At 46.5% G+C, this 17,219-nt stretch overlaps 1 protein-coding gene across 5 annotated transcripts in view; it reads left to right on the forward strand.

The window, feature by feature from the left end:
• The window catches only part of ZFPM1 (zinc finger protein, FOG family member 1), a 119,139-nt gene that overhangs the window by 75,695 nt on the left and 26,225 nt on the right, over positions 1-17,219 (forward strand). For all 5 annotated transcript variants that reach the window (XM_081202599.1, XM_081202595.1, XM_081202596.1 and 2 more), the window contains exon 4: positions 14,811-14,944. In XM_081202599.1, the coding sequence (XP_081058725.1) occupies positions 14,811-14,944 (134 nt within the window). The remainder of the gene's footprint in view (positions 1-14,810; positions 14,945-17,219) is intronic.

Below are 17,219 nucleotides of genomic sequence, written 5' to 3' on the forward strand. Positions count from 1 at the left end.
GGGTGCGAGTTGAACTATTAAGGCAAGGTTGCGACAGCATCAGAATAGAAGGAGCTCCCTTCTGGGTCAAACCAAGTGGCCCAGCTAGTCCACCATCCTGTTCTCACGGTGGCCCACAAGCAGGACACAAGAGCAGCAGCAGCAGCAGCACTCTTTCCCATTCGCAATTCCCCTGTATACATGTGAACGCTTGGCTAGCTGGCTGTTGGACCTGGAGGGCACATGTAGGTGCCTTTGCACACTGCCTTGGGTCCCCACACTGCTCTAAGAAGAGGGGTGAATGTGAAAGGAGAAAATGGCAATGTACATGTAGTGGTAGCTTTACCACTCAGAAGTGGTCCTCTGTATACTTCACCCATTGGCAAGGGAGGATCTTTTGAACTTGCATGCTGTCCTCCCCTCCCCTCACTCATGGAGGCTGGCTCCACCTCATTCTCGTAATGGCAAGCCACAGTTTTCTTTGGGGATCCGAGGGCAGCTGTTTAGGAGGCTGCCGTTTTGCAGCAGATTCGGCATCATGGCCAAAGGTCTCTTGTTCCTTTAAGGGATACTTGCGAGGCCCGTGATTAGGGGTAGAGAAGTTGAAGAGTTCTAACAGGAGCGGACATTGCCAGTGTTCTCTTATTCATCCGGAACGGAAATCAATCCAGTGAATATGATCGGTATTCACTGTTGTTTTTCTGTCTTCAAACAATATGGAATCAATGACCTCACCTCCTATTTACATTGCATTTCCTTTGCACTGGGACAAGCAAAGTGATAATGCAGCATTAATAAAATAGTTAATTATGTCCATAGCAGACAGCAAGATGGAAAACAGCATTTAACAGAAGCTAAACTGCAGTGGAAGGGAAATGGTGCTGCAATGAATGTGGGGCAGAATGCAATTCAGTGCCTTTTTGCATCTCTAATTAGGGATAAGGGCGGCGCATTGGCTACCTATGAATGTTTCCATAGGTGCTGAGGACAAAGTACGTGTCCAGAAGGGGAATGCTTGTACTTCCTCTTTTCCCATTCCCTCCCGTCTTCCTCCGCTTCCTCTGCCACCTCCCCCTGTCAGATTTTAGATTGAAAAGCTCCACAGGGCAGGGCTCCACCTTATTCCCCGTTACGCTGTAAAGCGTCATGCATGTTGACGGGGCTCCATAAATAATGGTAGAAAGAGCAGCGATAATAATAATGGCGGCAGCTAATATCCCAGCGCCAAAAGTTCTGGCTACGTTCTGAACTCCACAATTAAACCACTTTCAAGCTGCTTTGAAATCTTTGATTGCTTCCAAAGAATCCTGCGAATGGTAGCTTGGAGAGGAGGGTCTCTGAAAATTGTATGGGAGTTCCCCCAGCTCTTTTTGCTCCCAAAATTCCTCGGTGGAATGTTGTGACGGCTTTGAAACTGGCTTATATTTGAAGTATAGGCATGGCCTTTGCTGCTCAGAATTTGGGTGCTCCACCCCTGCCAATCCTTGCACAGGGCAGCCGCTTTAAAAATTTGATGGTAGTTTGAACTCTTTCCCCCACCCCCCACTGCCACCGCCCACCCTGGTATAATCCAAATCCTGGTGTGATAAAACTGTTGCCTCCGTTGCCCTGAGCCTGCAAAGAAGAAAGAGTGTGGAAGGGGGCTGTGCCTTAGTCACAAAACTGCCTCATTGGCAAAAGGGCTCCCCTCTCGTCCTGTAACTGTGACCCTTTGCCTAAAACTCCTGCCTTGGAGGTTGGGGGGAGGGTAGACAGGTCCACGTTGCTATCCAGGCTTGGTAAGAGCCTCCTCCACTAATGGGGTCAGGGTTTGCAGAGATAAAGATTTGCTGTTGTTAACTGTGTCAAAAAATCAATAAATCCCCAGTGATGCTTGGCTGCGATAGGAGAGGAGAAATCCCCAATAGCCAGCTAAGTGGCGGGGGCTGGGCATGTGCTGGCAGTGAGGTAGGGAGGGGGGGTCGGCGGCGGTCCGGATAAGCGGAGACCCTACAGAAGAAGAGAGGGGACTTGGGGGTATGTGAATCGCCAGCCCCATACTTCCTGAAATGCAGTCCTCGGTTACCAGGGCGCCATTTTGAAACGGAGAGGGACAACGGTGAGTGGATGTCAGCAACCCAGACGCAAAGGTGAGGGGCAGAGCAGAGCAGAGCTCTGAAGACTGTTGCTGCCGAGGGAGGGAAGGAGGGCCACGTATTGGATGGGCTGTACCTTGCCCCACCTTGCCTTGCTGGCAGGTCTGAGCTGCTGCAGCTTGAGCGTACAGAGGTGCGACAGGGCTCTCTCTCTCGGTGGGGAACTTGCGTTGGCAAGCTGAAGAGACCTGCTCCCTGAAGCCACCGTTGGCAAGGAGCACAAGGGCTTAAGTTTGGTGGCGCAATTTCATCACCCAAAGTGCATTTTCTCTTCACATTTAGTCCTGGGATTGTGAGCAACTGGGCTAGGGGGAGGGAGGGACATTCCTTTTTAAGGTGAATTTGCCTGGTGTGCAACTGTATAGATGTGTGTCTCTAACAGAGAGATGTCAGAGAATTCTGAGGAAACCAGAAACAGCAGCAGTAATTGTCAGTGTCTGCTTATTTGTTGCGTGTCCAGAACAGAAATCAACCCAGCATATATGAATGGTATTGTCTGTTGTTGTTGCTTTCAGTCCGCAAACAATATGTAATTGATTCCCCCCCCCCACACACACACCAAATTTGCACTATTTCCTTTGCACTTTAACAGAAGGAGTAGAATAAGGAAATGACAACATAACCTATGTGATGAATTATGCAATTTATGTAATTTCAGCATGGCGGACAGTGAGACAATGTAGGTATTGGCAGAAGACCAACTGCAGCAGAACAGAAACGGTTCTGCATGTGATGGATACTGAATGTAATAGAAAGCCATGCCTTCTTACAAGTTTGCTTCCCCTCTTCTGTGGGCTTCTAACTCCTTAGATTCCACTAATAGGCAAGTGGGAATCTGCCACGGACATGGGGGAATGAAGCCCCTCCTCTTTTTCTCTTTGTCTAATTTTAACGCCCAACAGCTCCTTTGTTATTCCCAAGGCTGCCCCTGATTACTTGAGCATCCGAGCTGCCAAAGCTGGGATAATCCCCTTAGCCCCTTTAGAGATATTTTCTTTTGTATGGGAAGGTGAAGTGTAAAGACGTTGCTTGTACGCAGCTTAAAAATGCTCCCCAATCGCCCCCTTCCATCTTATCAGGCCGGTGCTATCACGCATCATTTTGCTACTTGAGTTGTCAGTTTTAAAATATGTATAATTCCCTCTACCTCCTGTTTGAAACTTCTCAAAGGAAAAACCACCTTTTTGACAAACATCCTCTTGGTCCATTTCATCAGAGCCAGGGAGGCATCTCTCAGAAGCTCACAAGTTTGGGTATGATGGCACCGGCCAGCCCTTGTTTCTTGTTCCCAGCTTATGGTACACTGTCCCCGAATGTGGAGGTGGGCAAAAAGCAAGTCCATCTTTGCACAGTGCCTAATTAACTGATGGAATTCCCTGACACATGATGTGGCGGCCTCCACAACCTTAGATAACTTTAAAAGAGAACAGCACAAGAGTAGGAAGAGGAACAGGCAGTCAACCATTATTAGATATGATGGCTAAACTTATTTATTTATAATAATTTACATCAGCCTTCCAGGTCCCATCAATTCCAGCCAACTGAGTTTTTTGTTGGAAGATTTGGGACAAGACAAAAAAAAGTACTTCTTCGCACAATGCATAGTTAAACTATGGAACTCGCTCCCACAAGAGTCAGTGACGGCCATCAACTTGGATAGCTTCTTAAGAGGATTGGGCAAATTCATGGAGGAAAAGGCTATCAATGGCTACCAGCCATGGTGGTTATGCTCTGCCTCCATGGTCAGAGGCAGTAATGGTTCTGAATACCAGATGCTGGAAACCACAGACGGGGAGAGTGCTCTTGTGTTTGGTTCTGCTTGAGGGTTTCCCATGGGCATCGGGTTGGTCACTGTGAGAACAGGATGCTGCTGTCTTGTGCACATTGAACCCTTATATGTCAACTAAGAGACTTACCTGTTCCCTTGAATATCTTCACTGAGAGTCCCCAAATGGTGAAGTCAGTTGCCATCATGCCTCACTGGTTGGGTTCCCTAGCTGGCCACTTTGGAAAGCAGGAAGCTAGGCTACATGAGTCCATCTACACAGCTTAGGTTTAAGCCAGTGATGGCCAAACTTGGCCCTCCAGCTGTTTTGGGACTACAACTTCCATCATCCCTAGCTAACAGGACCAGTGGCCAGGGATTATGGGAATTGTAGTCCCAAAAGCTGGAGGGCCAGGTTTGGCCATCACTGGTTTAAGCTATCTGGAAGACCGTTTTCCCTCATAAGAACCTGCCCCGAGTTTTGAGATATTCGGGGAGACCCTTCTCTCGGTCTGGGGACCTTTATAGGCACGCTTGCTGGGGTCATGGGAGAGAGTATTCTCAGTGGCTTCTCCAGATTTTTGATACTCCCTCCCTAGAAAAGCTAGACTGGCTCCCTCCTTGCTGACCTACCTTTGGCAAGTGAAGACTTACTTGTTCCAACAGGCCTTAGGGAATTGACTGCTTTTAGTTAAAGGGATGGTGTCATGCTGTTTTCATTGTAATAAATTTATTTTATTGTAATAATTTAGTAGTAGTAGTAGTAGTAGTAGTAGTAGTAGTAGTAGTATGTTTTAAACAGATTTTATTTATGTACAGTCAAACCTTGGGAGTTGAATGGAATCTGTTCTGGAAGTCCATTTGACTTCCAAAACGTTCGGAAACCAAAGCGCGGCTTGTGATTGGCTGCAGGAAGCTCTTGCAGCCAGTTGGAAGCCGTAGAAGCTCCATCGGACATTCAGCTTCCAAAAGAACATTTGTAAACTGGAACACTCACTTCCGGATTTCAATTGTTTGGGAGCTGATTTGTTCAGCAGCTTTCAAGATCCAAGGTACGACTGTATATAGTTTTGATTCTGTCAATGATATACCGTATTTGTCCGTCTATAAGACGCTCCCATGTATAAGATGCCCCTTAATTTTTGACATTATTTTTTAGGGTAAAAATCTAATCTTATACACAGAAAAATATGGTAGTTTTAATTCCATCAATGCTTAATTTTGTTATTTTCTGGTTCTTGTTTTTAGCTGTAAGCTGATTTTAGTCCCATCAGGTAAAAAGGTGGGGTATAGAGAAATAAAATAAATATTCTTAATCTGACCCAGCAGGGCACACACTGTCTTTCTGCAGCCTTTGAAATGTTGATTGCCTATGAATTTTACAAGAATGCAAGTCCTTCCAGTGTGGGTCAGTTAGGTACCAGGCTGGAGTTGGATCTGGGTTGAAAATCCCATCTTTGCCTTGTGGTGGGGTGGCCTACCACACAGGACAGTTGTGCAAGTGAATACAATGACATTTTGATGTTCTGATGAATCACAATGTGGATAATCCTGGACCCTTCTTTCAGGTTAGAGAGATACCAGCACAGTCAGGAGAAAGCAAAAATTAGAATTGTTGCTTTTGCTTGCATGGGTGAGGAGGTGACATTAGCTGAGAATTTCTTACAGTGGTGCCCCGCAAGATGAATGCCTCGCAAGACGGAAAACCCGCTAGACGAAAGGGTTTTCCGTTTTTGAGCTGCTTCGCAAGATGAATTTCCCTATGGGCTTGCTTCGCAAGACGAAAACGTCTTGCGAGTGTTCCGATTTTTTTCCGCTTTCTCCCCCCCTTTTTCTAAGCTGCTAAGCCGCTAATAGCCTTTTAGCCGCTAAGCCGCTAAGCCTTTAATAGCCGCTAAGCCGCTAATAGCGCTAAGCCGCTAAGCCGCTAATAGGGTTGCTTCGCAAGACGAAAAAACTGCTAGACGAAGAGACTCACGGAACGGATTATTTTCGTCTTGTGAGGCACCACTGTATTTCTTTTCTAGAGGAGCTAACTGAAGCTAGCACTTTGGGGAGTGGTAGGGTGGCAATCTCCCTTTGTATTTTTCCCATTTCTGTTTTAATAAAACAATTCTTACTATTTTGCTTTTTTTTAAAAAAAAAAAAAAGCTTTGCTGTCATCCTTTGAAAACATTTTTATCCTTCACATTGTAGTTAAGGGCAAGCAAACCCAAGGGCCACTGCCTGCCTCTACATGCTTCCTAGTTCCTTTCACATTTTCTTAGGCCCCTTTCCCAGCAGTGCTTTTTTTATCAGCTTATGATACTAATAGTTAATATCCTCAGTATAAATAGTGCTTTGTAGAATAACACAAGTTTGGGGTGTCTTCTGTGTTCATGTTGCTCACAATCTAACTTTAAGCAGCGAATAAGTCGATCAAGGGAGAAGAAGGAAGGAGCAATGAGACTCTTGTCATTGCAACTTGACGATGTTCCATGTGGCAGTTCTAATCACGTGATAGGTTGGTTCTGTGTTGCTTCCAGGTTGAACATGGAACTCAGCACTGCCATATTACTTCTCTTTATCCTTTCCTGTGGGATGCAGTCTACTTGGTGCTACTCTTGTGAACCAAGCAGGCATAAAACTCCCAGAAGGAGGCAGTCATGTTCGCGCACGCAAAAAGGAGCCCTTTTCCTCACCTTACCAGAAGTGGTCCTTTTCAGGTTTAGAAAATAAAGATAGTAGATGGCCAATGCTGGATATATGCAAGATCAAAGGTAGTGCAGAGGGAATGAGTAGAGGAAAGTTTAGTAAGTCAGCTGTCTCCCGAAAGCTGGTTGGCAGTGAGGTGAAGGCAAGTACAGAGGAAGGACCTGTGGAACGCTTGGCCGCAGGATGTTGCAACAGGCTAAATTAGGTGACATACATACTTAAGCAGTGGATATTGGCCATACTAAGCCAGAAAAATGCACAAGGACACACACACACACATGCAAATTTATTGAAATGTGTAAGGAGAATTTATTTCAGGCTGCTAAAAGGCTTGTGCATGGGCTGTACCATGCTGCCCTTGCACTTTTGACTGGCATCAGTTGGCCCACTGTCGAAAGACACAATTGCTGAGCTATCTGGGCCCGGAGTGGCAGGTTTGAGTTGCTTCTCATCTCCCCCAACCCCACCATTGTGGCTGAGATCCTTCTTACTCTGCCTGAGAGGCACCCCCAGGGAACGGAAGCGTTTTTCAGACGGTGTCCCTCGCCTTATTTTCTTTTTTCCTCCATTCCTTTTGTAACTTTATTATCACAAGCGCGCAGGCCGATACCAGCCCAATTTGGTTAATGATCCCGGAGATAAGAATTATTCCGATAACTTCCAGGCCAGCTGGCTTGCGGGAGCCAATCGGATGCCGGCTTTGCCAGGAAACTGATGGGGAGATAAGATAAGGGAGGAATTGTATTAACCTGCAGGGTGGTGAAACTGAGCGCCAGCACCACCGATCCCAAGATTAGGGGCAGTGAGACGCACGCACACAAGCAGAGCAGGAGGGAGGGAGGGAGGGGGAAAATGGACTTTGTTCCTTGCGATAATCTGCAAGATTGTTCTGACCATTAGCTAGGCTGGGCTGGGCTCTTATTAATAGACACGTCATGGCTTCCTTTTCGTCCCGGATGGGGCTCAGAGAGCTGGCGTGTGTGAACAAGTGTGTTTGAGGGTCTCAAGTGACTCTCAAGACTGTGGAATCTCCAGCCTTTCCTGCCCCATTGTAGTATTTCATGTTCCCCATGCTCAAATCTCTCTCTCCCTCTCTTGTGCAGTCTGCATAGGGCTTTATGGGTAGACCCAGATATGCTCACTTAAGCATAAGGATGGAGGAGAGGTTTGGCACAGTTCACCCTTTAATTCAATCCTACCTAACCCTAGCCTTTCCCGAAACAATACATCAGGTATCCCCAAACGCGGCCCTCCAACTGTTTTGGGACTACAACTCCCATCATCCCTAGCTAACAGGGCTGATGGGAATTGTAGTCCCAAAACAGCTAGAGGGCCGAGTTTGGGGATGCCTTCAATACATGAACAGAACCACAGCTGCCCTTCCTTTTCTGAAGATTGCAATGTAGTTCTCCAACCCCAAAATGTCTAAATTAGGATGTGTGCATAAAAATGATTATTAGTAAAATAATAATAATAATAGCAATAGCATCAGCGGGTGTATTTTATTAGCAGAAAATGTTTACCAAAAAAAATTTCTTAGTCAAAATTGCATAGAGAAATGCCTCTTTGGGGGAAATGCACACAAAATATTGTAGAATTTTCATGAGGACTTCTTTTTTTTAAGGTAAATATGTTGCAGAATGGTGTGGAAATGTGGTGAATGGAGATTAAGACTGGAAAAATGAGCAACCAAGAGAAACCAAAGCTGACAACCAATTTGCTGTCCTTCCTTCTGTCAGCTTCTATGAGTCCCTGGAAGCCTCAACAACAATTCAGCAAAACCCATTGCAAAGATGGCAGCAGCAATGTTGTTTGAGATGATGATGGCAGTCAGGAAGAGTTTCTTATAAGTGAGGAGACCTTCATTTGGTGGGTGAAGGAGTGCAGAACAAGGGGTTCTATAGGGCTTAAGATCTTAAGAGCCTGGTTTTTTGGTCAGAACAAAGGGCGCCCATCTCCTCCAGCATCCAGTTCCCACAGGTGCCAACTAGATGCCTCTGGCAAGCCAGCAAGCGGAACCTGAGCAGCGCAGCAGCACTCTTCCCACTTGCAATTCCCAACAACTGGAATTCAGAGGCCTACTGACACTGAGCCTTGGGGTTTTTTAGAGCCATATACAGACAGCCAACCATCGTCCAGTCTCTGAAAGGGTACAAGTTGCTCTCTGGCAGACACAAACATGAGTTGGGCACACTTTAATTTGCTCATATGTTGTGTGAGCCCTCCAGCTTTGAGGTACTGTTAACTATTGACATCTCTCTACAAACGGGCCCCAGTTAATCGGATTACCGGCAGTTTCTGCATTGCCCCCTAGCAGCTGGAGGTTGGCTGGGCTATTCCTGGCCAGGTGGCCCAGTGCTTCCGGGCAGGGAGGCGGGAGAGCAGCTGGAGAGCCTCCTGGCCTCAGTGCTGCGGTTGGGTTTCTGCTCTGCTGTGCCTCGGTTTCCACCTTGCTTTCCTGGAGCTGCCCTTCGGCATCCGCCTTGGCTTTCGACGAGGGGAGTAGTTCCTGTTACGTCCTTTTTAGCAAAATCCGGCAGGGACGGAGGGAGGGAAGCAGCTCGGCTTGCCCTATTTTCGTCCCCTTGTGTCTGGAACGGTTGCTTTCTTTATCAGTGGCTGTGTGTTTTCTCTGGTGGGGATTGATACACAGAAGATGGAGTGCTCTGACATGGAAAGTGTCAGGCAAAGGCTCTTATCTTGGAGACATGGTCGCCTGACCCAAACGCAACTGATTAGCCAGCAAGAAGCTGGAAGAGGAGGAAAGGGGGCAGGAGGAAGGGTGGCAGTTGGGCACAAAACAGGTTTGTTTGCGGAGCTGGACAGAACTTGCTCATTACTGCTCACTTGGCTGCGGCTCGAGATTCCCTAAAGGGAGGAACCTTTTTGTAGAGGGCTGACTGATCAGAAACTGGATTTCACTCCCTCGCTTCTTCTTCCCAGACGGGAGTAATGCATTTCACTAGAGGCTGTCCTGCTTTAAGGGAGGGGCCATAGCTCAGCGGCAGAACATCTGCTTTGCATGCAGAAGGTCCCTGTTACAATCCCTGGCTTCTCCAGCTGTGGCTGGGAATGGTCTCCTACCCAACACCCTGGAGAAAACAGCCATGGATGTTGTGAGTGGATAGGTGAAGGCTCCATTATTACCATATCAGCAGAACTTGACTGGACAAGCGGAGGCACACCTTTAAAAAAATGCTGGGAATTGGACAGTTTGTGAGAAGTCTCCAGAATGGAGGCAAGATCAAGGGCAGGGTTTCCTATTAGTGTGCTTTTTCTTGGGACATAAATGTAAATGAGGTGTAGCCTCAGTAAGATGTTGCCAAGTGCACAGAAAAGAATTTAAAGGAGCACTCCACAGACGGCAGCTCCCCAGTGACCTGCCACTGTGCACAGGATGTCTCTGCTCTTGCACATGTTGTCTTCCCATTCGCAAGGCTGTTGGGTCTGGGGATCAGTTGCCATGGCTAAAGAACAGGAGTGAGGAGTTGGCTTCACCCCTTTCTTCTGGGTCTCCTGGAGGCATCTGATGGCCATAATGGCTATGTATGTTACCTTCAGGATCAAAGGCTGTATGCCATGGAATACCAGCTGATGGAGAGCAAGAGAAAGCGCTGTTGCTTTCATGCCCTACTTGTGGGCTTTCCGGAGGCATCTGATTGGCCGTTGGGCCACATTCTCACCATGCAGTTTATCTCTATGATACCACTTTAAACGGTCATTGATTCCCCCAAATAATTATGCGTGCTGTAGTTTGTTAAAGGTGCTAGGCGTTGTTAGGGGACCCCCATTCTCCTCACATTGCTTCAAGTCCCAGAGTGGTTTAACAGTCAATCCCTCTTCACAGGGAACTCTGGTAATTGTAGGGAATAGTGGCCTTTTGACAACTCTCAGCACCCATGAAAAACTACAGCTCTCAAAATTCTGTGGCTGTTTAAAGTGGTGTAATAGCACATTAAATGTATGTTGTGAATGGGGCCTTTGATCTGAGCCAGCAGGGCTCTTGTACAGGTTGAATCCTCCCACTCCTCGTGTGCGCAAGGCCACCTTGGGAATTTTGCTGAAGCTGCTCTGAGCCCAGAAACTCTCCAGCCATGGTCTCCCCTCCCTTCACCTCACCTCTGCCCTGATAAGCTTTAGCACATGGGGACCTTTGCCTCCTTGTCCACCCCAGTGCCTTTGATGTGTTTTGGTGGAACGAGCAGTCTGATTCCAAGGCCTTGTTTCCCACGCAAGGAGTTGGATCTGGACCCTCGCCAAGCCTCCCTCCTGCGCCTCTGTCCGTCGCTCCCTCGGAACACCTCGACTGCAGGGCTTTGGGGAGGGAGGGAAAGAGGGCGAAATGCAATGCCGACCCCTTTCTCCACTTTCAGATGTACAAAGGGGGACTGCTGGGAGTCTCCGTTTAACATCCATCTGAGTATTGCTTAGCTGCCATCTTATCTGTCCGCTGAAAGATGAAGGTGCAGCTAAAACATTTTAGGCTGGTCTTCCCAGCCGATTTACATGTTATCTAACCCATTAAACCGAGAGCCTTATCGGACCATCAAGGCCATTACAGCTCAAAGCCGTCTCAACCAAGGGTCCTAATGAAGCAAAATAAGAGGCTCCCTTTTTGATGGAGGGATGCCAGCAAGCTTTGATCCGTCCCCTGTGTTGCAGCTCCTTGCAAAGTAACCAGAGAGGGGCCACAGTGGGCTGAGGTGATGCCAGGAAGGGTTGGATCTGTCCATTTTGGTTTCTTTCAGTTCCCTGTTTCTTCCCATCTTAAGTTCAGTCCTCCACATTTCTGCAGCACTTTGCAGTTTCTAAAGGTCCTCATAAAAATTCATCAGTATTTTAGTGTAATTTCTTCTTTGCATTTTTGCCTAACATGCACACATTTTTGCAAAGCAATTTCCCCTAATATTATGCATTTTGGAATATTATATATACTGATACAGGCAGTTTTATAATGCTCTACTCTAGCACATGCATTTTTCTACATGTTACGTGACTGCAATATTCGGAGAAGAGCAAATTTTGAAAGATGGCTGTGCTTCGGTTCTTGTATTGTTTTGGAAATTACAAACCTGGTAGTTTCACCTTTTAATGCAAACTGAACTGAATCCCCCCCCCCCCGCCCATCCCTACATGATGCCCAGACAGGGAAAATCCAGTGCTTTCTGAGTCATCTTACAAAGGTTGCTGCAAACACGATCTCTTACCTTTAACCATTGTTGTTGTTGTTAAAAGCACATTGATGGATTTTGTGTAACTCAAAAGCTCATCAGGCAGTGTAGAGTGCCATAATGTTGACATTCTAGAAAAGTTAAGTAGGATTGCCTGCACGAAGGAAGGATCTGTGTGGTTCAACTGAAGAGTATTTGCTTTCAATTTAGAAGGTCCCAAGTGAAATCACTGGATCAGGTAAGAGCTGGGACAGACTCCTTGCCTGAAACCCTGGAGAGTTGCTGCTGCCAGTCAGTGTAGATAAAGTAGAGGGACCCTATGGTCTGACATTGTCTGGCTTACTGGGCCGCACACCCTGGACACCCAAGCGGACAGAGATGCCACTCACAAAACAGGCAGGTCCTTGGGGAGGTAAAAGGTGATTTGCCAAGTACCTCTGACTTTTGTGGAAAACACGCGCTAAATATTTTAGGATACACCCAAGAGATGCTTGATGCTGCCAGAGCAACCTGAAAAGCTTACCTTAAGCAGATGCGGCCATCTTGGACGTGGCTGTTGAGGCGCAACTTTCACAGGGGGACCCCATATTTAGCTGAAGCACCAATTCCACCTTTGAACTGAGGCGAAAGCAAATCTGTTCATCAAAAGCTCTGGCTTCAGAATGTGGGCAGCTAATCACAGTAGAAGGCCACAGGTCAAAGCTGGGGGGGGGATTCTTGGAAGCAACAGGCGAGGGACAGGTGAATATCTGGAAGAAGAGCTGCTCTGGTTCTTGTTCAGTAGGTCATTGGCAGCAGTGATGTAGCGGTCAGTGGACTTCATGGTGGCTGGCATAACCACTATAGGCAGCTCTGCCAATCCTATATGTGCTCATATTCTCCTCCAGCTTATTTGGAAAGCATAAAAGGATTCCTTACGCACAGTGGACATGCGTTTGTGGTACTGGGGAGGTGGAAGATGTGGTGCATTCTCTTTTGCACTTTCCTTCGTATAGAGATCTCAGAGCTCATGTCTGGAGGAGACCTTTGGAGAACAAGAGCTGGCTGGGCCCTGCCTGATGTTATTTGCAATCTGTTGGCAGAACATGGTAAAACCATTGCAAACCAGGTGGCCACCTCTGCAGTAGCAGCTTTAAAAAAAATTCCTTGCATTCCTCTTTAACCAGGCCTTTGACTGATTGACATCCAATGCCCTTTTAAAATTAAAAAAGTTGGTGGGAGGGGTTATTGGGTTGTTTTTGTTATGTATTTTGTGTTGTTATATTGTGTTTTTATGTTGTAACCACCCTGAAACCTGCGGGTATAGGGCGGTGTACAAATTTAATAAATAATAATGACAACAATAATAAAGGCTTTTGTCCTGGAATGCAAAAAGGGCTATCCACAATAGTATCGTGACTTTGTTCATTTTGGTTTGTGCTGATTAGTGTCAGTTATTATTAGTGCTGTGCTTTGTCCTTGTTTCTCTGGTGTTTGCAATTGTGCCACACATAAGTACCATATATCAATGCAAATTTTTTTTATTAAATTTTGAATTATAGCAAATAAATAAAGAACATACCAAGTAAAATATCAGATGTCAGTGAAATCGTGTACAGCATGAAGAAGATGGTTACAAAGTTTATTATGCAAACAATAAACTCACCAAAGTAAAACCTCACAAGATCCACACCTTTGCATAGGCAGGCGAGACTGCCCAGCCATGAGCTTCATCATTTGTAAATGAAGTCATGCTATATTGCAAAAAAAAAGTGTGGGGGTGTCTCTTGTACTATGTTCTTCAGCAACTTTTAATTTATGGGAAATATTTTCTAGAAGAGCATTTGCCCTTCTAGATCTTTGATCTGTAGAACTGCCACTGTTACAGGTGACACATGATACCCATTCCACATCTGTAGGAAAATGATATTTTAGTGTGGTGGCACCTACACTTTGGAATTCCCTGCCTGTTGATACAACGAAGCAGGTGCCTTCGTTGTATTCTTTTGGCCACCTACTAAAAGCATTTTTCTTTAGACAAGTCTGCCCAGATACATAGAATCTGATTTGTTTCTAGTTTATTGCTACTTTCACTTATCTCAGTGTTTTACTTGTCTTTACTACATATGTTATTGTTTAATTATTTTTGTAAACCACTTTGATGGTTTGTTTGTTTTTTACAATCAAGCAGTATATAAATTGTATGAAATAAATAAATAACGTTTGCAAATAACATTTCCTGCCCCCAGTGGCCTCGGGGCTCGCTCAACTGGGGACAGGAGCCTTTCTGCCCCCCACCCCCTGGCTGAGCAGCAGGCTAGGGTCAGCTGTATTGACCACAGCCTGTGAGGCACTGGGGTGAAAGCGCCTTGGTTCCCACAATGAGAACTGTGGCAGTTACACTCGGCATCTCACCAGCTTGGGCCAATGCAGCTTTTTCCAACATTGTGGTATATCGCCAAACCGCGTTGTTTGGCTGGCGTTGTTGAAAGCCCTAAGACATACATACCTTCACTCTGCAGAAAGCAAGTGTGCATAATATAATTCCAATTTATTATGATGAGCCAACAGCCACAGGAAATATGTTTGTAGAATTAATTCAACTTATTAAGCGTATTGAACTTTAAAGAAAGAGCTTCCCCCAACCTTTGTCTTTTAATCAGGAAATGTGAACAAGTTTGCAAAAGAAGTGTTTCTTCTTCAATTGCTAATGTGAAGTAGGAACCTCATTAAAGAATAAGAAATAGTACCTAGCCTCTGCTCAGTTATTTTGCTCATTCACCGAGGTCTTCCATGCTTTCACAAGCAAATTTGAAAACCTCATTTTCACCTGCCAAAACAAGGAGGGTCCATCTGTCACCCTGGTGTGCAACCAGATGGCACCGTCTCTCCCACTCCATTGGTTGATAGATGTTATGGGAACATTGTAATCTGGCCATTTCTGTGCTTTTAAGAAAGGACGAAGCCCACACCACCTAGTAGGGAGATCTCTCCTTACTGAAGAAGCTTCCTTGGAAAGTTTATGTATGATCTCACCTCACCGATTTCTGCTTCCCTGATCTCCCTTTTTTTCCTCCTGTCCATCAGGTGAACTGGAGCTGATGACATCAGAGGGCGAGAGCAAAGTGCGTGCCAGGCAGAACGTGCCTGAGGGATTGTCCTGGGGTCCGTACCAGGGGAATATCCACAGTGAGCCTGCTTCTCCAGGGAACAGTGAGCCAGTAAGTAAAGCAGTCACTAAGTCAGCAGAAATGAAAGCGAGCACCCCTCTCCTCTTTTCCTCTCTCTGCAGAAAACAGCTGCAATGCCCTTTGGTGGGTGGCATCATTTTTATCAAGGCAGTCCATGGTACTCCAGTTTTATCCTTGTAGAAACCCTGCGAGTTAAGGGACGGGCAGTTGTAGAGCACCTGCCTTGAATGCAGGAGGTCCCAGGTTCAATCGTCTGCATCTACAGGTGCCACTGCCAGTCAGTGCAGGCAGTACTAAGTTCCATGGACTCTTAGTCTGGCCAGTACACCATCCTGGCATTGGGGCTGAGCTTGCACCAGATGGCATTCCTAGCCTGGCTGTCATTTCAGACCACCTTCCTGCACTTTTGAGGCAGTCCCTTGCACTACCTGGGACTTAAATATATATATATATATATATGTTGTCTAGTACAGGTGTATCTCAGTTGGTTAGAGTGTGGTGCTGATAATGCCAAAGTTGCAGGCTCAATCCTTGTATGTTACAGCTCTAGATTCCTGCATTGCAGGGAGTTTGACTACATGATCCTCAGGGTACATTCCAACTCTACGACTCTATGATTTTATGATTCTAAGCCAATATGGTGCCCTCCAGATGCCTTGGGACTACAAATCCCATCAGCCCCAGTCAGCCTGGCCAGTCTTCGTGGATGATGGGAGGTGTAGTCCAGGGCATCTGGAGGACACCGTCTTGGCTAGCCCAGACCTTGCAGCATGTCTCAGGCACTTCCACGGGTAATAAGTGGTGGTCATCATAACCACACCCCAAGGCAATGCTTCTGATTCTTCCTGTTTCTCACTTACAAGCAGCATCCTTTTAGCACAGGCCAAGCTACGGTGGTGTGTTTAGCACCACACACAAAGTGCCCGTCAGCAGGATGCAGCTTTTCCCATGCAGCTAATCTCATTAGTGCGGCTCATGGCAGGGCTATATCCCATCAGCATCAGGTTCTTAAAAGCTCCTTTCTGCACAGGCCTGTGGTATGTTTTTGAAATCCCGGCTGGAAGGCCTCTACCCTGCTGGGTTTAATTTCTGGTTTCCCCAGTTGTCTTGCCGTTCTGTCTCGGAACTGGTGCTGCTTTGCTTATTCATCAGTGATCTGGAGCTGGGCTGAGCAGGGAGGTGGCCAAGTCGTAGGTGACCCCAAATTGTTCAGGAGGCCAATGGACCGAGCAAGGCTGTGAAAAGCTTCAAAAGGATCTCTCTAGGCCCTGTAATGAGCAGGCAACAAAGTAGTAAATGAGGCCCAATGTCAATCAAGTAGGAGCAAGGCTCATTGCAACCAAAAATAATCCCATGTGTATCCCAGTTTCATGGATGGCAAATTGTAGAGCCTGTAATTTCCCCAGAACAATTTTTTTCCACACCAGTGCCTCAGCTTGGAACATAATACGAGCGCCTTTGAGGTTGCGCAGAGTGCTTTCCTTCTGCTGCTGAATACATACAGCCAGCTGCTGTATTGGAGGTGGCTAGCCAGATCTTGTTGGACTTCAACTCCCAGCTGCCCTAGACAACATGGCAAGTGACCCAGGGCATGGTGGGAATTGTAGTTCCGCAACATCTGGAGGGCCACAGCTTCCACACCTCCATCTCATTTGGGTCTTCATTTCCTCGAGAGCAGGGGTTTGCTGGCTGACCCCACTTCCCCCATTGTGTTCATGTGTTCAGCCCCACCACCCTCCACACAGGTGTCTGCATTGGGGAGCTTCCTGACTGGCCAGGAAAGACGTATTGGGATTGAAAGTAAAACAGCAAGTATTACAATGAAGGCAGGATATAAATCTTAAAGTGGACCTGCCTTTGGAACAACTGGGCCGCATCTGCACCGTACATTTGAAGCAGTATCATACCACTTTAAACAGTCACAGATTCCCCCAAAGAATCCTGGGAATTGTAGTTTCTTAAGGGTGCTGAGAGTTGTTAAGTGACCCCTTTTCCTCTCACAGAGCCACAGTTCCCAAAGTTCCTTGGGAAGAAGTATCCTGGGTGTTGCAGCTTTGTGATGGGAATGGGGGTTCTTGACAAGGCATCTTTTCTGTAAGCATCCCAGGTCATGAGGCTGAGTAAGGCCCCTCTCAGCCTGAAGCCATGGAAAGCTGCTGCTAGTGAGTGTAGGCATCCCTAAAGTAGCTGGACTGATGGTCTATCACAGAAGAAGGCATCATAATATGTTGTTTGTGCATCTTTGGCTTCTGTCTGTTTAGTTTGTTCCATTTGTGCTCCTCTTGGGTGTCCAAACCTGGGTTTT

Source organism: Podarcis bocagei (genome assembly GCF_964188305.1).
Source record: "Podarcis bocagei genome assembly, chromosome: 7".
In the NCBI taxonomy this organism is placed as follows: domain Eukaryota; kingdom Metazoa; phylum Chordata; class Lepidosauria; order Squamata; family Lacertidae; genus Podarcis; species Podarcis bocagei.